We start from the raw sequence: 27767 nt of genomic DNA on the forward strand, positions 1-27767 counted from the left end.
ACAAAAATGCTCAGTAAATTCACAATGTAATACGTAGACGCTTGTAAAATTTAGGCAAACGACGCTGGTGCAATTTCTGCAACTCACTGTTTCCTCACACGTCTGTCCCACGAATTTTTATAGTAATTCGTTCTTTAAGCAGACCTGCAACACAGAGTTTCCCATTTTGTGCTGTCACTGTAGCTCGGGCGCGTGTGAGGTAATAATTGCATATTAATTTTGCGAGCTTACTTCCAGACCTGCTTTTTCATCACAATGTGCAGAATATGATATTTCAGTAGTGATAGCTAAGCAGAAAATTTCCGCTTGCTATTGGGCCCAACATCCTCAACTAGATATGCTTTAACGTTAAGCGAGCTTCAATGTGCAATTGCATCATGTCGCCAAAGGTCTGCTGCTGGGCCGGATGGTATTACGTACAATATGCTAAGAAACCTCGGGCCGCCAGATACAAATGCTCTCTTAGACATCTAAAGTAATTTATGGATAGAAGAGACTGTATCTGACTCTTGGAAAGTCGCTCGAATCATCCAAATTTCAAAACTGGGTGAGACGCCCCTGTGCCTTGAATCCTTCCACCCAGTTAGTTTGACAAGTTGTTTATGCAAAGTAATGGAGAAAATTATTGACGCGTAACTTCAATGGTGGTGTAATGAAATAGATTTGTTGTCCAACTACTTAGAAGGTTTTAGAAATCATAGATGCACAATGGATGCAATATTAGATATAGTAAGCTGTGTGGAACACGAGCGTGCACGTGGAAACGTGACGATAGCAGCATTCCTAGACATCAAGAGGGCATTTGACACTGTTAGTCACGTTCATGTTCTTCTAAGGATGTTGGAACTCAGAATGTCTGGCAGGTCCTTTCGATGGATTTCTGAATTTTTATCAGGTCGCAAAATATTTGTTCAGACGGGTGAAGGAAAAAGTGTTGAACATGTTGTCAAACAGGGAGTACCACAGGGAAGCGTACTCAGCCCTTTTTTTTAACTGCGTCATGGCTGATTTAACTAGAGGACTGCCATCACAATTAAAGTTTTCACTTTATACAGATGATGTGTGTATTTGGATATCTGGGTCTAATGATCAATACTTCAGAGGGCATTGCAAGACGACATAAATATCATTAACCAATTTTTCAGAGAGAAATGAATGGTTCTGTCACATGCAGACAGCTGTATTTCCCTTCACTCGGAGGCAGTTAAAAAATTTCACTCAATCTGGAAGCACACCCTCAATAATTGTCACACAGCATCGATTTCTTGGCATAATACTTGATAGGCAGCTATCCTGGGCACCCCACATAAAAAAACTCGAAAACGAGGTCAATGCGATAGCGACTGTATTTCGCAGACTTGTAGGTACTTTAAGGAGTGGATCAGCATCGCCCACGCTTACTGGTTACAATGCATTAATATGGCTGAAAATTGCGTTTGCCGCGCCCATATTACACGGACTTTCCCACACGTCAGAAGAGAGACTTCAAAGATTTTTAGCTAGAGGACTACGCATATGTGCAGGAGTTCCACGAGCGACTTCTAGCTGTCTTGTAATGGCTGAGGCTCGCCAATCACCATTTCTAGTTATGCGAACTACAGAAACATGCTGACATTATCTCCGTCTTCAAACACAGCTTAAAAGCCACCAATTGGCTCTAGACATAATGAAACGAGACAGAAGTTATGTTCATAAAGAAATTCGGGAAAATCTTCATATATTGCCAGGAAATGAATTTGGAACTCAGACATCAAACATCTTCCATGGCTGCTTACACTTCCAAAAATCGAACTGTCAATAGATAGGATATTCAGGAATAGAGACATGTTCATTCAAGTTGCTCAACATCTAGCACTTTACCAGATATATATGCGATATTCAGGATACAGACACGTCTATATAGATGGCTACAGTACAGCAACATCTTCAACTTCAGCATTCATTATACCGCACCTCAACAAACGGGAATCATTTAAGTTATCTCGTGCGACTTCGTCCACAACGGCTGAACTGTTCGTAATCCTATGTGCGATAAAATTTGTGTTGTCAGTAAGAGATGCGCAAAAATGGGTAATTTTCAGCGATTCACAGGCGGCTCTAACATCACTCTGCAGCACAACAGGAAAAACGATCAGTGATAGTATAATATATGAAACACTTAAAGACCTCACAAAGGCAAGCGAAGCGAAACATGAAATAGCATTCCAGTGTATACCACGGCATTGCACCATTCCTGGCAACACAATTAACAGCCGGTGAACAAGCACGACAAGCACACCTCAAATATGATGTGGTTCCGCTCCCAATATCAAAGAATGAATTACGCTGCATTATAAGGGCAACGTCTTTCAATATGTGTAGAAATACGTGGTTTGACCAGAAATCTAAGACCTCGGCTTTATATCATATTGATAGTTTGTTAAATTCAAATTTTTGTTGTCATTAGACAGAAATATGGAAACACTTATTCATCGATTAAGGCTGGGCACTGTCTACAAAAAACATTTCTTACACAGAATTGGCCGTGAGAAAACCCCCGAATATGATTGTGGATTTGTAGACGAAGGCATACATCACCTCCTTCTATAGGTTGCCCACTTCACGACACACCAAGACGCCGACTTAAATCAACCTTAATTACATTAGACCGCAGACCTCTCAGTTTAAAGAAATTTTTGGGTCCTTGGCCAACAACGTCTTTGCAGAAGAGCGCTTTAAAAGCACCAAAGACTTTTCTTGAAGACAGTGGCATTCTTGGCCGTTATTAACGTTTTTATTGTTCCTTTCATTTAAATGTAGCTGTATATATTTATGCGTTTGTGGATTATGTTATGTTGACTGTTCTGTTGTGACTATATGTGATGATGCATTTACACGATATGCGTACCACCCGCTGACTAGAGACTGTGTTATTAGTGTCATTTGTAGTTTTGAGACTTTTTTTTTCACAAAACTGTGGAGACGTTTAACTTGTATATTGTATGTACCATGTGTTTCTTACGTCGTACTGTGAAAACGTTGCGTTACTGTGAAAACGTTGCGTGAGAAGTCCTGCTGCTTACGTGAAAAAGTTATTTGATATGTAATTTTGAGCCCTGTATGTTGTAAGATAGAACCATTCAAGAGCTAAGGAGTAGCTGGAGCCTTAAATTGTGCTTCAACATCTCCTTATATCATATCAATAAAAAAAAAGAACTCGCAGCGCGATACACGAGGTACCGCTCAGCGCCGTTGAATTGGACGTTAATGCTTTCGCGTTCAGATCTCATAAGACGTGCTTAGGTGTGTTCGGGTTTTTTTCGAATTGCTGCTGTAATAGCAGTAACAGGTACTTGATAACCAACTAAGGCGGTCACCTAGCTTTCTCGCTCTCTTTCTCTATCCTGCTCACAGGCGCCCTCTCATCCCCGCAGCGTGGGCTCACCAACTCGATGCAGCGCAGCGTAAAGCCCCACCATACGATTTCGTTTCCAGCGTGGATGGATACATGACAACAGATTCCACAAAACACTGCTTGAATTCATACACAACGCAGGTCTCATAGCACACATATAATACACATATACGCTCCAAGAATTATGCCTTAAGGGCAAGTTTTTGTCGCAAAAAAAGGGGGGGTTTATTGCCGCGAGAACTGCGGGTCGCGTCACCACACCACAAAAAAGGCTCCCCCATAGCCCGCCTTTAGGGCCTGTACTCGTTCAGTCCACACGCTCTTTCGCCTGCGTGCGGAAGACCGTGCGATCGGAAGACCGGGCTTCACTCTGGCGGCGGTAAGTACGGCACGGCTGAGCGCGGCCGCGCGAGCCCTATCTTTAAAGCGATCTGCGATGGGTACAGATTCTAAGCATGCCTAGAGCTGCTGGCTTCGTATGCGCTGCGTTCTCGCCGTTCAGTTTGCGTTGAAGTGGGAGGCAGCACGGAGGCCGGTTCGCTCGCTTCTTCAATGAACCTCTCGCCAACTTGGGTCTGCCTGGGTCAGTATGTGCCACTGACTGCGCGGTAAAGCGAGAAAACAATACTCAGTGTTCGCAGGCACCGGTGCGCCACGCTTCTGGTCTCGGAGGCCACGCGCGGACTTTTAGGCAGCGCCACTGGATGGCGAAGCCTGTACAGAATGAAGCGTTACCCTCTCTAGTGACGCCGAAGGGAACAGGCGGGCCGGTCGGAAGTGCCTTCTCAGCGCTGCAGGAGCAGAGCACCAAAGTGTTGTTCCTTTTAAATGCGTAAGCATTTCTATGGTTACCCAATGAGAAACATGTCCATGCGCCCGCCCGCCCGTCCTTCGCGTACGAGGATTGCTTTCAAGGTAGAGCCAGCCAGCTCTGGAACAAGACGACGACGAACGCACGAGCAGTGGCGCGAGCGCGTCTCTGTGACCACATGACGTAGACAATCAGGCACGTACTAGGCACCCCTTTATTTACTAAGCGAGAACTGTGCAGCAGCCGGTGGCTTTGGAACGGAACGCCATCAGCGCAACTTACGCATCACTCGGATAACTCCCTGAGGAAATTGTAAGTAAATATTTTAGTGAATTGGAGAAGCGCAGGTTAATTAAACGAGCAATATATATATATATATATATAAATAAAGCGTCAGTATGTAAAGGTAACTCGCGACGACGTCTTCAAAGTCGTCTAGGGCAGAAAGACTGTTACTTTCAACGAAAGCAATAGTGTTGAAGAGCCTGCGAACGAACCAAGAATTTTCACGGCAAGCGAGGCGTTAGCGGCGTTCGAGAATCTGCAGCTTTATTTTTTCTTCGCTCCCGAGCTCTGCCGCGGAGCGTGCAGCGTACGTCGGTACAATAAGATCGGCTGCAGTCGCACATTCCATGAGGCGAAGTGTGCAAAACTATCTACATATTTGCGGCTTATTTCATCAAGTCGCTTGGACTCATGTCAAATAAGATCTTTTCCCTTCTTGAACGAGCTTAGCCTGCCCAAGTGTGAGCGGTACGGTGTGCTATCTTCACAATGAAGTGACCAGTATAACGAAGGATTTTGAAGGTTAGAAGCACTACGACATAAAAGGCCTTTCAATACATTACCCTAATTCAAGGCAAAAAAATAAAAGATGTGCTCAGCCATGGATCAAATTGTCACCGTGTGTAAGGTTGCTGTGCATAGGTCGTTAAGTTGATGCATCAAGAAAGTGAAGCTTAAGCCTTGCATTTAAGCAATGCACTATGACTAACATAAAAGCAATGTGGGCAAATGCAGAGATGCTCATCAGGTGTTTTGAAGAGTGACATATTTACATGAAAACAAATATCAATCCATATTGCTGACAAGACAACTTTTTAGGGAATAAAATCGCGTATGTCGACATTTCTTGTTGCTGGCTTGGATGGCCAATCTGCGGCCCATATATTACTTAGTCATATTTCATCCAGCAATTATAATGGCAAACAATATATGGAATATTATCAACGTGCACTCAAATTAAGCGGTACCATGAAATGCATGCAACCTCTCTCAGCAGTGACAACATTCATGGACGATCGACTTGAGGCTCTTTCGTGTTGTCAACCAGGAACACCCATACCCGAAAAGACAATCATATGAATCCTAAGGATGTGGCTACAGTGAAACCAGTGCTGTTTCCACACCTTTGCGCTACTAAAGGCATCGACACTCCAAGTCGCACGCATGGTCATGCGAGTCTGGAACAGACACCATTGCTTGCGAGAAGAAGACACAGTCAAGCTAGTTGGAAGTCTGGTGGTCAGCCGAATGACATACAGTCTCCCGTACCACGGCCACATCAAGAACAAAGTCCAACAGACGGATCCGATAATGCACAAGTCGTGCAAAACTGCGCTCCGACTACCCCAAAACCGAAAAGCCCCTAGCCCTGGGACTGCAGAACACGTTCCCAGAACTAAGAGAAGCACAACTCATGGCTCAAACGTGCAGACTACAGCAGACAGCCACAGGCCGAGCTCTCTTCCAGAGACTCGGCTACGTTGAGCAGATACGGGAAATCTCGAGGACCGAAGCTATCCCCGACGAGTACCGCAGCACGCCTAAAATAGCACCAATACCAAGGAACATGGACCCCGACCTCCATAAAAGTCGCAGGGAGGCGAGGGCTGAATATTTCCGTAAAACTGCTCCCCCCAAAAAATGGTGTATGTGGACGCAGCCACATACAGTATACAAAGGGGAAACAAGAATGCAGTAGCAACGATGATCGACTCAGCGCTACGAGAGGGTACCAGCGTTTCGCTACAAGACTGCACGGTAGTCGAGGCTGAAGAAGTGGCCGTTGCTCTAGCGGCAGCGAAGAGCTATCGGATCGGACAGTCGCTAACAATACTCTAGGACTCCAAAGCAGCCTGCCGCAGCTACTTGCATGGCAGAATCAGTCATCGAGCTCTCCGCATACTCTGCTCAGTAGTGAAACACAACAACAAACAGCCACCGAACCACATGAAGCGATCCCACACAAGCTCGTATGGGTACCGGAACACACGGGGGTGGCAGGAAACCAAGAGGCGGACAGGATAACTCGAGAGTACACTAATTATTGAGCGTCCAACGTCGACAGCCTTGAGGAACCCACGCCTGTACCCCGAGAGTACTCGGCCATTTTAGACAATCACAGATGCAGCAGGAAGCGGTACCCCCCGCCGCACAAGTCCCTTAGCAGGAAAGAAGCTGTCGCATGGAGACAACTACAAACAGGGTCGTACCCTAACCTCAACGTGCTAAGTAAAATGCACCCCACATTATATAAGGACAAATGTCCATGGTGCAATGAGAAACCCACATTGTACCACATAACATGGGCATGTCAACAAACTGACGTAGTCCCAGTCATATCACACCCAAGTGCGGAGCATGGGGAGGAACTGCTGTTCAGTGACCGCTGCGAAGACCACCTAGGTCTAGTGCGACGTGCACAACGGACAGCCGAGGCCAGCGGAGCCCTGGACTGAGGGCAGCCGACCATTGCGATGCAGGACGGACGAAGGAGTGGGTGAAGACCTCCGGGGAGACACAAGGAGGAAGACTACCCTGAGGAATTCGCCCCAGAAAAAGAATTACTAGAGCTCAGTAAAGTTTTCACTCTGCAGGATGCATGTCATTAGCAAACTATCGCAAACTCTAATTAGGTTTTTGGTTGAGTTGGGCATCACTTAGATGTCCTTTGTGTATTCCTAGTAGCCCAGCTAGCTGACGCGCCACCACATTTGAAGAAAATTTAAAAGTGCATAGCATAACGCAAGCAGGTGGCCAGTACCTGTATTTCGTATTAAGTCAAACAAAGATTATCAAGTGACTAAGCTCTTCATTAAGAATGCACAGTGATCACACTTTGTGGGCAGATTTGTGTCTGCCTTCTTATTTGGTAACTGCTTTAACGGGCACATGACAATGAAATGAAGCGCAAGCTCTTGCAGGGATCCCAACCTCAAGTTTGCCGGCAGACTCCAGCACCACGCCCCTTAGCAGAGAGCGGCGTCACTATGCATCAGGCCACCGGCACCGTGAGGCGCTCAGGATGTCCGTCATTGTATCGCGATTGTTCGGCGGTCGGGTAGCGAAAGTACCCGGTACTGTTGCGTAGGGCACCTACCGCAACAGTGACAAAGACATCCGGACCCTGCAGTTTCTACAGTTTCCGGTGTAAATGGTACGGAAATGAACGCAGGCAGGTATGGATAACGGCCGCCCGCAGATTCAAGTGTCAGAATGCGATGAAATATGTTTTACGTGCCAAAGCCACGACATGATTATGCGAAAGCTTGCTGTTTTACTGAATGCTTGCTATTATCCGCGCTGGCGCTGTTGCTTCGCCTTGCAGCTCATTCGTGAGAGTTTGGTCGCGGCGACGAGAATATCGCTGCAGCTTCACTTCGACGTGCTTTGAGTGGCGCAGTGAGCCTTGGTTGATTTGCGCGTGCGACACACATTGTGTTTTCTTGTGTTTGCTTAACCCATTTCTAAAAATAAATGCGGACTGTACCGTGTGTCATCTTGCCTCCGCGAGTTGTGTTGTGAAAAATGGGAAGCTATGGTTTGAATCACTTTGGCTCTCAGTCGTTCTTTACTATCGCTGCTACACGGGCACTTTCGATCGCGATAAAGGTGCATACAGATGATTAAATTTTTCGGTCCCGATAAGAATGGTTGGTAGCTGTGGCACAGTCCAACAATCTGAATCGAGTTGGTTGAGCTGACTCAGCATTATGGTGCAGACGGCAGCCTACGATCCCGACATACCGGATCCGGATCATGCTAAATCGTTGTCAAATGTTCCCGTGTAAAAGCGCCCGATCCGATTGGGGCTCGACAGTGCTCCTAAGCGCCCAAGTGTCAAGGGTACAAATTTATCATGAACACCTCAGGAACGTCGCAGTCGTTGTGCCACGCGACGCAGTCATAAGATCGTCACTCGCCATACTTGCGAGGCGGCTTTTCAAGCGAGTTTATTCACGCTTTCGTTAGTCTTTGACGAATCCTCTGCCTCTTTCTTCGCTTTCTATTTTAAGGCGCAGCAATATCGCATCGCATTACGCCTATCGCTGCACCTGCGCGAAAGTGCCTTTCCTGTCGACGCTTAGCGGTGGCACCTAAAGTCCCTAGATCTTTTTTGCTTTTCATTAAAAAGGAGCAAAAATCTGAGGGCTTTAGTGGCACCCAGCGGAGACTAGCGCTGTCCTGTGTCTCTGTCCCGTCCCTGTCCTTTTGAATTGCGCTAAAGGCTTTTGCCATTATGAGTAAACCATACAAACTAGACCAAGGACCAGCCTGAGACTACGAGCCCCAGTGTTCTTTAGCAATGGACCGCAGTTGCATGCGAGAGCCCCCTTGACTGACTTCATGACACGGATAAAAATTTCGCATGCGAAAACGTTATCTAAATTGCTATGCGAAAGCGAACAAGTGCGACTTGCATGACTATGCCAACCACAGCACTGGTGCGCGCTTGTCCTCCTCTCGGTTTTTCTACACTATACCAGCCACGGGGATATGTGGTATTTCGCGGCCGGGTGTCGGCCCTTCGTGTTTTCGAGGCTGTTGTGCCGCTGAATGGCAGGTTTGGGCGAACAAATGCATGGCTGACACAATCTCGCAGCCCGTGCTCTCTCGTATATACACTACACGCCTACGCAACCGCGCTGCCTAGTGACATTTTCATTCGGTCCCGCTAGCGGCGCTGCTCAGCAGCATCGGTAGCACCGTCATCAATCCCAGGTTGGGGGAGAGAGAGAGGCAGACATACAGACAGAAAGAACAAAGGGGAAATGCAGGGAGGTTAGCCAGGTGAGAAGATCCGGTTTGCTACCCTACGCTGGGTAGAGAGGGGAGGGGGAGGTAAAGTGATAGGTTGGGAAGTCTACAGCGCAAGTCACAAGGGCGGCCAAAATACTTAGCCGTGCCTACTTTAGCAACAATTTTATCCCGCAGTAGTGTATGGGCCACTGTTTGCCTCGCGACATGTGAAGTTAAATTTTTGTGTTTTAAATTAAATTATGGGGTTTTATGTGCGAAAACCACGATCTGAATACGAGGCATGCCGTAGTAGGAGACTCTAGAAGTTTGGGCCACCTGGGGCTCTTTAAGGTTTATCCAAATCTAAGTACACGAGTGTTTGCGCTTTTCGCCGCCATCGACATGCGGCCACCATGGCCGGGATTCGATCCCGCGACCTCGTGCTTAGCAGCTCAACACCATAGCCACTAAGCAACGGCGGCGGGTTCGCTACATGCGAAGAAGAGGTCGGAAAGACCCGGAGGACTTTTATTCATTTTACGGCATTTTATTTTTCCATTTCTGGGCTCCCCGCGACGCGTTCCGCCGCCATGTTCGCGAAAGATAGTGAGCGTGTATATGTATGACTTAATTTGTTGTTTGTGACTGTTTCTGAGGTAGACTGTCGTTACACATCTCCGTTTGATATTAGCCTTTGTCAACGGTTGAATTACGCCTTATTCTTTCCTTACAATAGTTACATGGTTAATGGTTCTGTGACTGCTTTTGTTGTTCTAGTTTGTGTACACTGCGGATTGCGTAGTTCTTTTTTTCATTGAATTTCTGTTTGCTGGCATAATGTATAAGCCAACTTGTCATTATTTTCTGCTTGTGTATTGTTTTTGTCGTTCCTAAATCAGTAGCTGTGCCTGCTTCTGCTGCCCTCATACAGGGTTTAATGCCCGTCAAGTTGCTGCAAGCAACTTTTTCCTTAAATCCCCCATAAATTGTATGTTTATGGGAATAAAGGCCATGTATTGTATTGTATTGTATTGTATTGTATTGTATTGTATTGTATTGTATGTCTAAAGAAACGTCGTGGGTGTTTCGGGGCTCATTAAGAGAAAATTTTGCCTCTTACTCTTTCAGATTTCGTGTACTTCGAATGGTAAGGCAAAACGTGTGCGCATAAATGGGCGTTGTCTATCAGTAATGCTTGGGTTTCTGTTGTAACGAATACCGGGCAAAATCTCCAGCGTGAAATATGCGCATACACAGAGCATATCCGGAGGCTCTACATGGTGTACCGGGAGAGTGTCATGTAATGCACTTCTTGCTTTGAATGGCATTATTTCCCATAAAATGAATTCTGCTTCTTTCTAAAAAGTTGCGCGCAAGCAACTTGACCAGCCCAAAAAGCCATGAAAGGCAACTGGAGGCAGCGGACGCTCACATGCGATTACACAGGAGGGTAAACGTCAACTTAAAAATGAAATGTATGTATAAAATATGGAATACATTTTAATATTTACAAAATCTAGTAGTCTGTGTGCACAAGGAAAGTATTAAATTTATACGTGAGCATGATAGATTACTTTAAAGCAATTTCGACAGAAAAAAATAAGAAAAGAAAAACTGAACATAGCACTATGTTCAGTAGAGTACATACTCAGAAAAAGAAAAGAAATAGGTCATATACAGTATAGCTATGCACAAACGCAGTAAACAGTGACAAAGTTAGTCTGAGTGGAAGCAGTTTTGTTTGCGCTATAGGGACAGAACATCTAGTTTTTGTAAGGTGAGGTTGTTTAGTAAAGTCGGAAGTGTATGTCTAAACATTTGCTGACCGTTATTCTTTCTTGAATGCGGAATGTTCTATTGTTCAGGTGCCCTTGTGTCATAGGTTGCAGCATGTTTATGTAGATGATTGTCTACACGGGGCAGATACTGAGCTCAAATCTCAGGGCTGACAGAAACCCTCCGTTTCTTTCTAATGGGTAGAGATGTCCACTGGCCTGGTGCTAAGCTTCTGTGGGAGTTCAAATCTCGAAAGGGGGCCTAATAGATATTTCATGCGTGGTCTCTTGGCAGCTCTTGTCCAACCACAGTCGGCCTTGTTGACTTGTCGGCTGTTTGAGACAAGTACAGTCGCCGGGCACCTACCGGTGACATAGGTACAAGCGGGCTCTTGGCCTGGTGCTCGGCCACTATCGCACTTCAACGCTTGTAAAGAGATGTTTTGTCTCCAACCTCAAAGTACTCCCTCTTCAATAGCTGTATTTGGGGTGCCACAGGGGAAATTGCCGTTACAGGAAATGCCCAAACCTACTCTTTTTGTGCTCATGAGTGTTTCGACTGGAATTTAGAGCACAGGCTTCTTTCCCTGAAGAAAGCTGAACGCCAGGCTGTGGTACTCTTGCATCCATTTGAACCGGTGGGCGCCCAGCGGTGGTAGGAATCAAGCCCACAACGTCCTGCACCCGAGGCGGGAACTCTGCATCAAGGGCAATTAAAGGAATACTCATTACACGTGCGTGCGAAGTAGCGGTTGCCATTTAGACAAAAGAAACTGTAAGCAGGCGCACTAACGAATGTAGCAGAGCAAGAAATTCTCGTTGGAAAAGTTTCGCCCACTAAAGACAGGCAGGTCATTTTGTCTTTACCCTGTGTGAATGAGTGGGCCAGCAGTAAAAGTTCGCATGAAAGCTCAAATATGTGTTTGCCTCAGGCGCTACCGGACACAGCTCAACGCCAACTTAGGGGCCTGAAGTACCTTGCTACTGCTTGACGAGCTTACCCGTGAGTAAATGGCTTCGTGCAGGCAGTCCCTGTTCTGGCCTCTTTTGCCTCAACTCATACTTCCCATTAAACAACTTGCTGAACTACGCTCAGTCACAAGCACTTGGACATATCACAAGACGCATTCATTCCGCAATAATGCTAATGCAACATGGCACTTAAGCTTGAAGCTGGCCACCCACATTCCCTATAAAGTATTATTAAACTGCATTCTACTGGCTAATATCCATTAATATTTGGTCAAAGCTACGAATGTACGTAAACAAATTGAACATTACCAGGACTTCTGCTTTGAAAACTTTTCAGATACGTTGAACTTTCTTGTGGTTTAGCATTTATAAAATATTGTGGACAAATATAGGCATATTTAGCTCAAGTATAACGCTCATGTACTAAATGAACGCCTTGTGAAAACATCTACAGCGGGGGTAGTGTAATGATTCTATTGCGCGTGCGAGAGGAGAGAGAGAGAGTGATAGAGAGAGGGCTCTTTATTAGAAAAACAGAGAATTTTGCCGGCGCGTATATAACCGCTGGCATTGCAATTCTTGTCCTGCCGGTACGTTGTAAAGGTAGCGTTTTGCCTACGCTATCATGATTGGCTGGCCATGTGCAGTGGCTGATAAGAAGGGAATATAGAATGAAGGGATAGGAATCGCTATAGTATGCTAGCCCTGCTGATACGTTGCAGCCAGTAGCGTACACACAAGATATCTTTATGAGTATGTTTACTCCTACATTAGACACCTAAGGAAATGGCACCAAGTTGGAGGGTACATCTATATGGAGGGTAAATTTTTAAGTGAATTTCCGCTGCCAACTAGTTCAGCTCAACATACGGTGCACTAAGATTGTGTCCATAAGCCAGCTACGGAAGAATCAAGCAGGCCTAACTTATAAGAATGGGCCAAGTCTGGTTTTCGAATCTTGAAAACACATTCCGAATAAGAATTTCTGCTTGAGAAATCTGCATTTCTGGCAGGCTCTCCAGTTGCTCCAACTTCAGCAACGTCGTCCCATGGTAGGTGGTCTTCAGTAGCTTCAGTTGAGCTTCAGATGCCAGTTCTCTTGAAGCTCTTGACGACAGTTTCATCAGAAATGATGCTTCGTGCCTCTAGAACCAATGCATGCAACAGTTCCACTGGCGGCCTTTTAAGCTTGCCTCCTGGGGTCAGGGGATGATGACGAATAGTGATTTTTGTATAGAAGGCAGCCACTGACATGTCGTTCCCATTCGAAACGAAAACGCAAGCCGTCAAATGAAGCGCATCATCCAGTCGCTGCTTGCGTTGAAGTTTTTAGCCGTAAAGTCCTGCTTCCTTGAAAGTTGGAGAGCCTTGTTTTGTATTATTTCAATTCAAATAGCACAGCTGTATAACCAGAGACTTCTGAGCCCTAAAGCACTGCTATTTCAACTTGCGAGTAAAAATCAGTCTTTGGTCTACAAGAATTCCTGCGTGTCTTGCAGGTAGCATTCTGCTTTTCATGCTGCCGTCTCTAACAGCAGGTGCGTACTTCGTTGACGCTGAAGTGCCTTCCCAATGGACAATTGCCGTTCTACAAAGCATGCTGAACAGCTTTGAGCTTGAATCCGGTGCTGTAGCTTGCTTACCACCTCCTGTGGCACGCTGAGTCTGATCACTCCATGCATGTGCGACACGACCAACGGCCCCGACTGACAAAAAGAAAGCATGGAAAATAGTAGCTTTGTGCACATAGTGCTAGATAACTCCATTGTTGGTAGTACCAGAGAACAGCTGGCATCAGAAGCTGGCCATTATCATCATTAGTCGAAGAAAATCAAAATCAAATCAAAATCTGGCCACTGGTTGCAGTGCTCATTTGCAAGTATAGTCATCGTGTGGGAGAGGGGGCTATGTGAATTTTCATTGTGTGCATACTTACAGTCTGTGCTATTATTATTTAAACCAGCAGGCACGCAGTAGGGCTTAGACGTTTTGGGGATTATGGCTGCTATTCAATAGGAATATGTGTAAGGAAAACAGCTTGGTGTGCATATGGTCTACTATTGCTTGAAAATATGCACTTCTTCCAATTGACCTTTCGCGAGCCGCAAAGCCTGCTTCAAACAGTTATGGCTATTACTTGTACTGTTTTCACCACTTGTTGACCTTTTAGTAACAACGTTTACACTCAATTCCTCAACGTTTCTCAGTGTATTGATCAAGCCAGAAAGTATTGTACTTAGTTTTCTGTCTTATGGCAATTATGATTCATTTTTTGTGCAGCTGTTTTATCGACGTGGACAACACCGTGTCATAGGTAGTAACGGAAAAGAGGCTCAAAACAGTGCACTGGTACCCCTTGCACCAGTTTGGTAATGTACTGTAGTAGGAAACTTCTGCAATAAAGTTTAATCTCTGCTCATATTGTTTTTATGTGTTATAAATCTGATTCCCATATCACACACATACCATGATTGAAGTTTTAGATGGAATGGTGAGCTCACTTATGCAGTGAGCCATCATAAGTACTGACTGGCATACTGAGATGTTAGAATATATTCTGATTAAGACTGCATGACTGTAATGCAATCACAGTGATGGCATGCCGACAAACATAGAACGACATGCTCGTAGACATGTAAGCTTATAGACATGTATAGGCTTGTAGGCCAATAGGCTAGTAGGCAATCAAGGTCCGAAATTACAGTTAGCAAAGAGACCTGTAAGCCAATAGGCGGACGAAATGTTTTGACTGAGGATATATACGTGTAAAATTCCAGACCTGCCAAAGTGGCTGAGGCGTTGCGCTAATAAACTGAGGGCGAAGGAATGAATCCCGGCCGCTGCGCTTGCATTTCGATGGTTAAATTCAAATGTGCCTGTGTACCGTGGGAATGGGTGCACATTAAAACAACCCAGGCAATTAGGATTAGTTTCGAAGTGCATCCCGATAGTGTGCCCCATCATGAAATTGCCGTTTTGACATGTATAACCTTAGATGTTCATTTGATGAGATTCCATCTATGACCGTATAAGAGGGCCATCTCTGACATATTAAAATTTGGAAGATATGGCCATATATGGCCCTTACGTGCCACATATGGCCATATCTGCCCTACTTTTAATATTCCCATATACGGCCTTTTTCATATCAGTCCAGATATGGCATTTCCGTAAGGGGTGCTATATTTCGGATACCGTTAACCGTGTGCTTGAGTTCCTTGCGACGTCAGGGCCAAACGGTGCTGAAAAAGATTTTGTATGTGAACAGTGACTGAGTAAGGCTTAATACATACCAAGCGTATTATTTTCTTCTGCAAGATAGAGAGACAGTTTATATTGGTATTGGAGGCCATGCCCCCTACTAGACAACTATATTTTAAGTTACTTACGAATAAAGCATTGTAAACTAGTATTTTTATTTTGCGTGGAGGATAGTTGAGGCAGTACACTGCGCCTACAGCTTGGGTCAGTTTGCCGGCCAGGAAGTTGTAATGGGTGTTCCACGTCATATGCTCACTGAAGGAGACACCTAGCACTTTTATTATGTTTACAATTTCAGTTTGGGAGCCCCTATCAGCAAATCTGTTTCTGGTGTAATTTTCTTATTTTTAGCTTGAAACAACACTGCTTTAGTTTTTTAGCATTAATTTGAAGACCTTTTTTCAACAGACCATTCCTATTCCGTTGTATTCCTATAAAATAAACTACCATTGTATGTTGGCGAAACTGTATTGATGCTCAATCCGCTGGCTCGATAGCTGGCTGATATTAATTAAGCGCACTATGTTAAGAAGCGAATTTGACCGGTTGCATAAAATGATAACTAAACCGGACACGACAAAAAAAACACAGGTAAGAATGCACAGTACAGCCATTGGGAACGTTCGTTAAAGGAAATCGATTGACGGAAGAATCGAAAGGAGAAGCGCTTAGCAGGCGTTGGTGCTTCCTTATATCTGTTCACTGTTGCCTGAGTGTGTTGTGACGATCTCTGAAAAATCTGCATGCTACTATTTGCATTGTTGCCCACTCTATGTGTGCAACTCCATCTATTTCCTGGCGAACATTAGTTCTTTGCTCTATGAGGGCGGAATCTGTCAACGAACATGCTCTGAAGAGTTTCTCTGCGTAGTGATTTGTGATATTTATTATGTCCCACGGTATCTGTTGAGGTGCCCCTTACATCCGGGGACTTATGGCTGAATTATTGCAACGTATTTTTTATTATTTTCTTTTTCCTGTCTACATTTCAAGCACTTTGATGCCAATGCGGACATTGGTCTGCATGGTCCCTAATTATTGAACGCTGACATTTCATGTTTGTAGGACAGCAATTATATGGGCGCCTCAAGGCGCCTTCGATCCCTTCGGTGCCACTGTCGTCGTTCTGTAAAGCTGCTGACAGCACCATTAACAGCTCGTGCGTGGGAGAGGGGGAGGGGAGGGGAGTGAGAAGGTCTGCAGAGACGCAACGCGCGCATTACCCTCCATCTGGCTGCAAAAAATATCCCTTCGGATAAACAATCTCAATCTGGCAACTGATACGTCAGAGACAGCTACAATCACACCATGCGGAAGTACTTTGATGCAGATCGGTTTGCTGGCGCACGGCCTCACTCGACCACAACAGCAACGGGCAGCAGTTGCTGCTTCAAGCGGGCGCGATCGTGGTCGGCTGGCAGTCCGTCACCAACTTCCACCGCCGAAGCCTGACAAATACGTACCTTGCCGACCTCCAACATCAAGCCCATATAACGTAACGCAAGAAATAATATTATAAATTTCAGGGTTTATTTTAAAGACGACTCATAAGTGGTCCATATAAATGAGAGATATGCAAGGTAACCTTTATTTTATAACCATTGATTATTGCTTTTGAAAGCAAATTCGTGGCTCTGATGAACGTTGTGTGGAATTAACATTTTACATCGACCACGCCGTCGCACCTGTGCGGGCCTTCACCGCTGTACTAAACCCATCGCTGGACAGAAGGGGTCACTGTTGTTCAATGACGCTTCACGGCAATTTTTTTAGAGGCGATGCGTGTTTTACAGTCGAGAAGCGAGGCTGTGCTCAAATGGAATGAGCGGAGCAAGTGCTTCGAGTGGAGGAACGTCTGAGAATATCGTCCCAAGGGCTCCAACGCAACGTTAAAGAGACCTTGTTGTCCCTTTCAATACTTCGCCCTTCGGGCGAAACTGCCCCATTTTTTTTAGTTTATTCAATTTCAGTCCCACTTGCAGCAACGCGTAGTTTCTCTTGGCTTGCATTCTTATATCACGTTTCTTTTTTTTTCAGCCTATCTATGCTATTAACATTCGAACTGCAAAAAAAACTTCATTAGCAACTCTCGAAATCAAGTTATTACAACAGGGCGAATTGCAGCTTCTCGTAAGCTTCTCTATATGACAACAATAAGGAATAGAATGTGAGAAAATTACAGTCCCAATGTAAGTCCAATAAATGCTTATAAAGGTTAGCCAGCATACAGCCAACACATAAAGAGTGTCTTAAAAATTATGATAAAATGGTGTTCTGTCATTCTGTTCAACGACTGGGATTTCTTTTTTTCTGCTTGTCTTGTTTTCTTTCTCAACTATCTTGCTTCGTTCTCATTGAGATTAGTGCTTATTATGTGCTTATTGCTTAAATGTAATAAAGGTTCTTTTTTATAAACTGAACCATTCGAATATATGGCTTTGTTGCACCAGCTGATGCACCAGCTGATGATGATGTTGCACCAGCACCAGCTGATAACACCTGAACAGCACTGCGTGCTGAGCTAAATTGACCGGCAGATTCCTTTCTACGCGTTTCTGGAAAACACACTTTAATTTAGTGTATTTCTATTGCAACTCTTTCGCCCACCAGTTTTGGAATTCCAGGCTCTGCGCAGATTGTTGCCGGACACCTACAGCTGTTTCGCGCCGGAATGTTTCTGTGTGACCAACGCATAGTCGCCACTGGCTAATAGACCACGTCGTCATTCAATGGCAGTCGTCCTCCCATTATTCTAACTTCCTTAACGAACTATCTGGCTGTTCTGTGCCTGCTTAATGAACCACCAAGCTTTAAAAGTGCTTTCCGAGTTGCAGGGAATCAAAAGGCGTAGTCATGCACAAGAATGAAAGTTTATTGCAAAGCAAAACAAATAAATAATGTGTAAATGTACAATAAAGACATGGGTCAAAAAACTCGTCATGCCATGGGTGCATGCACCAGAGGCACAACAGAACTAATGACTGAACAAGATGTGCCGCGCATGATTCGTTCTCAGGAAGCAATCGAACGTCAGGGAGAATGACGTGGAGCCAACGACCAGTTTCGCTGAGAAAACATATTCCAGCAAATAGTTAATAACTCTATCTGTCACAGGTACGTTCTTGAATGTCGTCACCCGTCTGACGTACACACCTGACGTAGCTGATTCGTTGATACCCAACCCAGATGCTCTTGATTCGCATTTCTCTGATTATTGTCCGGATATAAAAATGATGTTTTCCTTTGTACATTGCTCGTACTTCGAAATGCGCTGTCAAAGTCATATTGTTCGTCCATAGGAAAGCGAGGTTTTTAACGAAACATGAGTACGATATTCGAGTCAATCACCCGAGGCGAAGCTCGCTTGTGTTAATCAACTGCTGCGTTTCTTTTTATTCGTGCAAACAGCATTCGCTGAACCCGTCAAAATGGGCCCTGGTACTCGTTAACATCTAAGAAATTATGGCATGAAATCTCAACTATTTTTATGGCGTACATTGCGTCTCAAGAGAACCGGCGATACTTTCGTAAATTTCTTGTCAAATCAAACACTTATGTTTTTTTGTGTGTGTTCGACCAGGTTCGAAATTATTTCTTCTTTTGCCGGTTTTGAAATATTTTAATGACATCTTAGCAACGCGTTACCGTCCAGCCAGTGCTGTCTTCCTTACGAAGCAGTTGACAGGGAAAACCCGAGCAAAATTCGCTCTGCAGCGGGATTGCGCGCTCCATATGCAATCAGGGTTTTATAGGTCACTCCGCGACTTTGCGGAGCTTACTGACCCGATCAGCTGGTCAGTTCCTCGTACTGTGCACGCCCAGAGGGGCGTCGTGCGCCGTGAAGGTCAGTGACAAGGCTTGTATTTAAATCGTAAGCAGCCTAGTTTGCCTCTCCGGTTGCCTCTGGCCTAATAGTTCGCGTCATCTGCAAATGTACAGCACTCAACACTTTGGCCCATCGGCTCGAATTCGCGAAAACGCTGTACCCAGCACTTTACAAATAGGCCAGAACAATTGACGAGCGACTCTCGCCATGCTCATTTGGAAATCTCTTAGCTGATTCATTCAGGAGCATCGTAGCGAGTTTATGGCATACGCGTAGAGGCAGCCCAATGAACCACCAAGACCCTTGGAATTCCGGCCATCTGCTATAATTGGCCTTCCCGCGGTGCCGAAAACCGTGGATAAACGATTTCTCAAAGACACGTGTACAATAAAGCTTTGATGTGAGCGGTGCTTCTGGACTCGATCACCGAGAAACAGTTACCTGAGAACCAATGTCTTTTTTTCTCATTTTTTCTCATTTCCATGGCAGTACATGGTGGCTAACGCTGGCTCTAATCTGGTTGTGCCGGTGATAGTTATCGTGCAGCCCTACTTGTATTTCATGCATGAGAGATGGAGATCCTGAGCTCAGCCCGAAAGGAGTGCCATCTGCAAAAGGACTCAAAGACCGACTCCGTCAGTCGTTCTTTCGCAGTCGGTAAGTCGAGCAAAAACAGAAGTTGTTGGTGACTGGGCGGCGTTGAAAACCGCTGTTCTAAGTGTATCTAGCGACTGACTCCCAAGTGCTGCAAACAATAAGGAAGCGTCCATCCGTACCGCGTGATCGAGGAGTGGCTTCTAAAACTGTAAATACTGAACAAAGTTGAAGCCACTTTGTCCTCATATCACTGGAGGCGTTGCGGGTTTTACTTTGGCATGCCAAACTCCTGCGTCGCCTTGGCCAACTTGCCGATGAGCTCGTTGATGGCCGGGACCAGGTTGGGATTGACGGGCCGCTTAGCGTCTCCCTGAGCCCCACCATTCACAGACTTGGCCGATCTGTACTGGTTCGGATAGGCCGCGCCGTACGTTGTGCTGTACGGATAGGCCGCGTAGAGTCCCGGATAGTTGAAGAAACCGAGTCCGGACATCATCATCGCCGCCATGCCACCAAGAAAGACTAGCGAACCCAGCGCAGCGCCGCCCACGGCGAGCGCCTTCGAAACGGCGCGGACGTCCATCCTAAGGCTCCTGGAGAGCTCGTCGGCGACCCTGTTCGTCGCTGCTGCGATGTCGCTGACGTTGACGTTGCCAAATGACATGGGCAAGGCGTTCGCGCCTCCGAGTCCCACGAGAGAGCTCAGCAGACTTCTGGCGTCGGGGAGTCCCTGCGACGAAGCCTTCGGCATGCCATTGAAGCCTCCAGGAAACGGGATCTGGTGCATGGGTGGAAGCCCATTGAGACTCGCGGCAGCCCTGTCTCCAGACCCTCCGGGGAAGGACGGAAACGTGATGGCCTTGCCCTGGCGAGGAACGAACGTGATCGGTTCCTCGCCTAGGCTGGCGCTACCGGCGTTGCTGCTGCCGCTCGGGAATGAGACGCTTGCGCCGCTTCCTCCCCCGTTGGTCCCGGAAGCAGGCAAGGCGCCGGTTTTTGAAGCCTTAGAGTCCGGAAAATTTACTGTAGAGCCTGAACTCATGGAAGGTGCCGGCTCGTGGTCACCATAAAGGTCTTCTTCCTCGGAGAACCGAGACAGCGTAGCACCGGACATGACGCCTCGCCTCAGATCGGAAGATGAGGACGACGGAAAGACTGTTTTGGAGCCACTGCTGGTAGCCGGGAAGGTCGTTAGTAGAAAGGCGCATAGGGCGAGGCCCACCACTGCAGATCCTGGAGACGTCATATTTCTTGATGTTCTGCGAATGAAACAAAAACAAGAGGGGTTCGTTGAGCTTTCCATTCATAACCAAAAACTAGGGGCGGGCGAAGATCGAGGCTTCTGCATGATTGATGAAATATACTGCTACGCCATTCTACCGTCGAACTGAATAGCAGCTATTCATTCATTTTTACCGTTAGAGTTACCCACGCTCACGTGCTTTTTTTTACAAAATAAACTAAATTGAGCCCTAGAAGCGTTACAAGCCATCGCCGCGGTGGCTAAGCGGTTATGGCGCTGTGTTTGTTAAGCACGAAGTTGTGGGTTCGACTTTCCGGCTTCCGCAATTCGACGGGGGCGAAATGAAAAAAAAATTCTCATTTATCGTGCATTTGGTGCATGTTAAAGATAAAAGTAGTCGGTAGACCCCACCAATACAGGGCAAAAACTGTCAGGAGGCCCCCAATATGGCAGGCCTCATACTAACATCCTAGTTTTGGCACGGGGACAACCCCCCCCCCCCCCTCATTTCTTTATGCAGTAGGCAAAGTTCTTTCCTCAGGTTTAGGCAATTTCATTGTTCAGTAAACTACCGCACATATAATTTTTATAAATTCTTTCCTTTCTGGGAATCGGGAACCGTAAGAAACTCTGTGTTGATCAACGTAGCTCTCACTAGAAAAATTATGTCAGCTTAGGTGCATGCAGCAAAGAAATATACACAAGTGCAGACACATTGGCGTTAACTGAAAACTACATTTTCGTTCACTTCGGTTTAAAACCGACAAAAGTAGGCAAGAACAGTTTTACCAAAACACGGAACCTGCAAGATTTATTTATATTTACATCATAGGTTCCAGTCGGAGCATTCAGTCATGGTGATGCAACAAAATACATGATGAGCAAGAAGAACACACCAAAGACATCGTTATACTTTTTCAGTTTGGAAAATGTCCATACAAATGATTGCGGAAAAGTTCGCGGTTAGTGATTGAAACAGTGTTAGCTGGAAGACCGTTCCAAAGTGCGAAGGCTTGTGGCAAAGCCGAAGAATTGAAAGCTTTAGTTTTCCGAAATATGTATTTGATATGCTGAGGTGATCATGAAGATGCCTATAAGTGTGCTTAATGAGTTGTCAAATGACAGAAGTGATTGCGTTACGCTATGAATATATTTGTGTATTAAGCATAAAACATCAACAGAACGACGACTGCGTAAGGTCTGAAGTGGAATCTTTACCTTAATTTTTGTTATACTGGAATGGCGGTCATAGTTGCATGAAATTAATCGAGCGGCTCTATTTTGCACGGTTTCCCACATTGAAATTAAGTACTCTTGATAGGACGTCCAGATGGACGAAGAAAATTCAAGCTGTGGGTGAACGAAGGTTAAATATGACAATTTGCATGCATGAGCTAAGCAATAAAGCAAATTTCGACGTATGTAAACCAGTGTTTGTGACGCTTCAGCGTATATGTTAGTGATATGTAATTTCAAAGAAAGCTCGGATGCAAGGTTCAAGCCTACGTGCTTGTATAACACCGCACGAGGCAGTTAAACGTTGTTTATAGAATACATGAGGTTAGAAAGTGGCTGTGTACGATTAAACGAAATTGCTTTGCACTTAGCCGCGTTCAGCGTCATTTGCTAGTTACCACACCAGGTATCAGGTATAGACATTACTAAGGTCCCTTTGGAGGACGAGGTGGTCATCATGACTTTCAATAGTGCGGTGTCCGATGCAGTCGTGAGCAGTGGCGTAGCCAGGAGGGCCGACAGGGCTTCAGCCCTTCCCCCGAATTTTTTGCGGCCGGCACCATGCTCCCTTTTATGCCTGGGACGTCGTCTATCAACAAAGGCGAACGCATTCGAACGGCCACCGTACATAAGTACAGGATAGTACATGCCTTCAGGCACACCAAGGGCCTTCCCAATGTAACAGTTGTATTATTATGTACCAAGCATGGGAAACTTAGTAGAGAATAATGGGACCTTCCGTCCCCCTCCCCCTGGAAAAAAAAATCCTGGCTAAGCGCCTGGTCGTCAGCTAATAGTCGCATGCGGGAGGAAATGGTAGAAGTTAGGTGATTAATATAAATTAGAAAAAGTCGCAGTTTCACCCGAAAGGCGAAGCATCGATAGCGATAGCAGATCAGTGGACAGCCATACCGTATAAAGTTGTAACACAGTCACAATAAGTAAATTTACAAGCATGGTGTCACGCGCAAGCAAACAAACATTAACACATTTGACTCGATGACCGGGGATACTCGCTGCCCAAACATTGGAGTGAGGGATCTCGACAGTAGCAGCGAGACAATTGACCTTCGCGCTGCCTCTGGCGTCAACACGAACTACGCCAGGAAAACACAGCGCACAGCAGACTCTGCCCGCTGCAGGTGGCTTCCAAGATAGAGCGGCCCGGTTGGGCGCGTGCGGCTGTTGCTGCGACGGCGTGGAGACACTGGAGCATCTTCTGCTTCACTGCCCAGCCTTCGGGACCGAGCGGGTGGCTCTGTACGCCTCCTACCGCCGATGTGGCCTGCCATCCAACAATCTGCAGTGCGTGCTCTTCCCCAGTGCTCACAGCTCCATCACCAAGCGTGCATTTTCGGCATTGATGGAATTCTGTAAAGCAACACACCTCAGAGCGCGGCTGTAGGCCCCGCAAACGCTTAGCTACATTATGTCGTTTTTTTTTTACTATTCCGGTCTCTCTCTCCTTCTCACTTCCGGTCTCTATCTCCATCTTTTTCTCCCCATCCCCCTTTCCCCGTGCAGTGCTGTTGAGGTGTCCTCCTGTGAGAGACAGTTACTGCACTGCACTTATCTCTTCCATTTTCCTTTAAAAATCAATTCACTTCACACACACACACACGAACCGCCAGGAATATAACGCCTACCCCTGCCACTACCCGCCCCCCAGAGCCTTGCCCGCGACAGAAGACGGCGTGCTTCCTTCCGCCTTCCTCTCTTTCGCGCGCGCGATTGAGCCGTGATCGCCGGCTCACCCGCGCACTCTTTCACTCGCACGTACAGCATACAACGCAATGCAATTCAATTCAATTCTTTATTAAACATTATCATCATAAGTATGTTGGGTGTGTCGACAAAAAGCCAGAAGAAAGGCTTGACAGAGGTCGATGCACCCTACAATGACTTGGCAACAGTATCACAGTGTATCGTATAGCATGTGTAAAGTATTCGCAATAATAACATTGGCACCAATGGAACGGTATTTGAACATTAAAGGCAAAACAAAACAAACGGCCCACGGTGACGATTTTATCGCCCTTGAACTTTATACGGAACCTCACAGCGACGCCGATGGCAGAAATGCGATTGAAGTGCCCATATAATTGCTATCGCAATAAACGTAAAGGTCCTAAACACTGCCCTGTGGTACACCAGATGTGACGTCAGAAAACAGCAAAATTTTTGACGACTGGGAACTGCTTGCCACAATATAGAAAGTTACGAAGCCAAGACAGCAATAGGGAGTCTAGTCCAAGAGAAGATAACATACTTATGAGGCAGCAGAGGCCAACGCGATCAAACGCGACCAAAAGTGAAGACAGATGTGATCAATTTCAAGTTTATTATCCATGGTAAAGGGCAAGTCCGTGGTGAGTTCCAGTAATTTCGTATCACACGAAAAATATTTGCGGAACCCATGTTGATTAACAAAAAAGAAGATATTAGACTAGAGGTGGTCATAAATATTTGGTGCCTCCAAGCTCGGGCCTACCAATCGCCGGATTCTAAATAAGGTTATCTCACTCAACAATGTGTTCAAACATTTTGCAACATATGCAAGTCAGCAGGGTTAGCGTGGTAGTTCTTTGCCATATTTCCGTTGCTGCTTTTAAATACTGGAATTAGTTCTCCGACTTTCCAGTCAAGTGGAAGATACCCTGCTCATAAAGAGTGCGTCAAAATGTGGTATAATATTTTATTAGCGCTAGTGTGCTCTTGAAGATCTTAGAACATATGTTATTGGGACCAACAGGGGAAGATACTTTAAGGTTTGTAATGAGGCGTGCGATTCCTTGGATTGTGATGTCAATTGGCTCCATTAATAGAAATTCATGAAGAGGAACAATGGACACTTTGGAATGATCTTCAGCAGTAAATACAGATGAAAAGAACCTATTGAGTTCAGATGCGCTCTCTTGATCCGATTTCTTTTACATATTTTTGCTTTGGAGCCAGAAAATGTTACAAATTCCGTGATATCGTGTTCTCCAGCCGCTTGTAGATCGCAATATTTAGCAAAATATTGCCGAACTAAGGCTCATTCTTTATTTTCACTATTATCAAAAGTTCAGGTTTCTAAAGTTGCTATTGTGGATATTTTTTTTCCTCCCATTTTTCCCCGTGATATTAGTTTAAGGTTATACCGAGTCGAACCCTATAACTAATGTGACGAGAATCATCGGATGCCAAAGCGGGACCGGGAGGTGTGGGCGAGGAGGGAGGGAAGAGATTGCATATAGAAGCGAAATTCAACATTTAAAGTTTTCATTTTATGAAGTAAAACACTTTTTCAATCTGTTCAATAAATTTCCACTTGGTTGTCGGCGTTATTCTACGTGCTTCCCGAACCTCGTGCGTGACAAGCAAGACGACATAAGGATGTCGTGGTCAGTGTACTTTGGCATGGCTAACGGTCATTAGCCAACGCATTGAGAAGTACATTGTAGCGGAATCGAGAAAAAGTACAAATCGTAAGTGGTCGTGCGTTTTAGGAAGGGTGTAAACGTATAACGGTGTGTGTGTGGGGAGGGGGGGGGGGGGGGGGGGCTTTCCAACAGTACAGCCTATAGCAGCCGTTATCAGATTGCAAGTGTCGCCTCACTTTCGGCCATCTGTGTCTTTGCCTTTCCAACCATTTTTAATTTGTGCCACGACACCCGAGAAGTGGACAGTGGGTTCGAGATGCCAAAGGGCAGGCGTTTTGGGTCTATGCGGGGTCCCGAGAAGCCAAAGCGGGACAACACACCGCACCGCGCACAAGCCGTGAGGCAGCGGGGCCACGACATTAAAAGCGGGACGAGTACCGCCAAAATGGGGCCGCCTGATCACCTTACATACAACACGAATGTGACCTCCTTTATTGTCATTCATATCCCTTTGTTTCCTAGTTAGGCTCAATCAAAATACAAAGAAGTGATCTTGAAGTAATGTAAGTCCAAATCTGCATGCCAGTATTACCATTATTGTTACCTTTTCCTTAAAGATGGAGTGAAAGTTTCTGTCTTTATGATGACCGCGTCTTGGTTCCGCTTTGCTTCAGGCCACAAACATTAAATTCGAATGCTCCTCCCACTCAAGACAGTAAGGACTGTGCCCCAATTCGAATGACCGAACGGATGGTTGATTAACGACAAAACTCAAACCCTTAGGCTAAGTCTATGAAGGCGATTTTCTCGAGTTATGAACGTCGGCGTGACGTAGATGTTCCAAGGAGCTTGAAACTACGTACTGAGTTTATATAGGCATATGAATAGCTGCTACAAAACATGCCCTACGTTAGCATGTTTTCATCGTCTTGTTTAAATTGTGGACTGCAAGCACGGTTTGTGTGCCGCGCGACTATCGGCAGAAGACTTGTCATCAGTGGGTCACTAAGGGAACTCTCAGCTGGAACCGAATTTCGGACATCAGAGCAAGTAATCTCGAAGCATTGGCTGCACGCTAAAGGCTCCAGGTCAAGGCTTTCCTCATTCGCCACAGTTGATCAAGTAAGGTCTCTGTCTTTCTGTGTCCTCTTTGTTTGCATTTTGTCAAAGGGTAATGGCGACTTATGGTTGGTAAGGACGCAAATGCACCGAATTCCATGCCATATCCGCGCTGTAGTCACACTATCTTGGATACTATGATAACGCATCATATGAAAGAGTGCTTAGGATTTTAGGCGCAGCAAGACGATGTTACTGGTGCACCAAATCCATCATCCTACCTCCATCCTTCGTACCGATCTATCTCAAGAGCCGGTGAAGACTTCACTCACCCAAGTATGTGCACTGCTGTCACAGCGAACTCGGGATGAGATTGACAGTGCACGCCTTGATGTAGTGTTGCCGCACTGAACTCTGTCAATACTGGATCCTATGTGTCAAGAGGTGCAAATTGTGGCTGTCGGGACTTTTCAGGTGCCCCTGATCTTACTCATGGTCCCATCACAGCAAGAACCACACTATAAAACATCGTCCGTTCTTAATGCTGTCGACAGCGCTGTGCCTCCCGCTAAACGCCACTTGAGCATGCTTCTATAACAATATTCCTACATAAAATGACCATCCTTAGTAAATTCCAGCGAATGTTGTTTCGCCACGATGCTAATTTGAAGATACAGCCCGACGAAAGTGCTAGAACTATGACGGGCTCAAACGTACTCCTGTACACATATCCGTCACTGCATCACAGTACCAGTGAATTTCACGGTATTAAACGAAACTCAGCTCCAGCCTTGCAACAATGACAAGCGTTGACGGCGCCACAGGCTGGTACTCACTCGTCCCGGTCGTCGATCGACGCACACAACGTCGGCAGGCAAGCAAGTCGAGAAAACCGTTCTCCGATGTTTCGCTAAGACGATGCCGTCGTAGACCTCACCGCAGTAAAGACGTTCACACTCCTTTCGTGGTAAGACGCGGCACCCATTCACTTTTATATCCCGCCGTGTCCAAAACACGCTCGAGTGGTGGCGAGGAGGAAGCGCGCCGACGTCAAGGGAAAGGATAACGGGCTAAATGAAAACTAAGGCAGCGCACTCACTCGCGCACCCGCCGCACTTGACCAAAAAGACCCGCGGAATACACCGGGAAGAGAAAGGGGGACACCACTGGCTGTCTCTGGTAGAAATAGAGAACGAAAGAGAAGTC

General features: G+C 45.9%; 1 protein-coding gene across 1 annotated transcript; it reads right to left on the minus strand.

Moving 5' to 3' along the window:
- Window positions 1-18095: 18095 nt before the first annotated feature.
- Window positions 18096-27749, minus strand: LOC135907162 (uncharacterized). Its single transcript, XM_065438832.1, has 2 exons — window positions 27398-27749; window positions 18096-20917 (listed from the first exon to the last, which is right to left on the minus strand). The coding sequence occupies exon 2, from the start codon at window positions 20902-20904 to the stop codon at window positions 19927-19929; it is 978 nt and encodes a 325-aa protein (XP_065294904.1). The 5' UTR covers window positions 20905-20917; window positions 27398-27749; the 3' UTR covers window positions 18096-19926.
- Between the last annotated feature and the right edge of the window lie 18 nt (window positions 27750-27767).

Source organism: Dermacentor albipictus, chromosome 1, assembly GCF_038994185.2.
Source record: "Dermacentor albipictus isolate Rhodes 1998 colony chromosome 1, USDA_Dalb.pri_finalv2, whole genome shotgun sequence".
Classification (NCBI taxonomy): Eukaryota; Metazoa; Arthropoda; class Arachnida; order Ixodida; family Ixodidae; genus Dermacentor; species Dermacentor albipictus.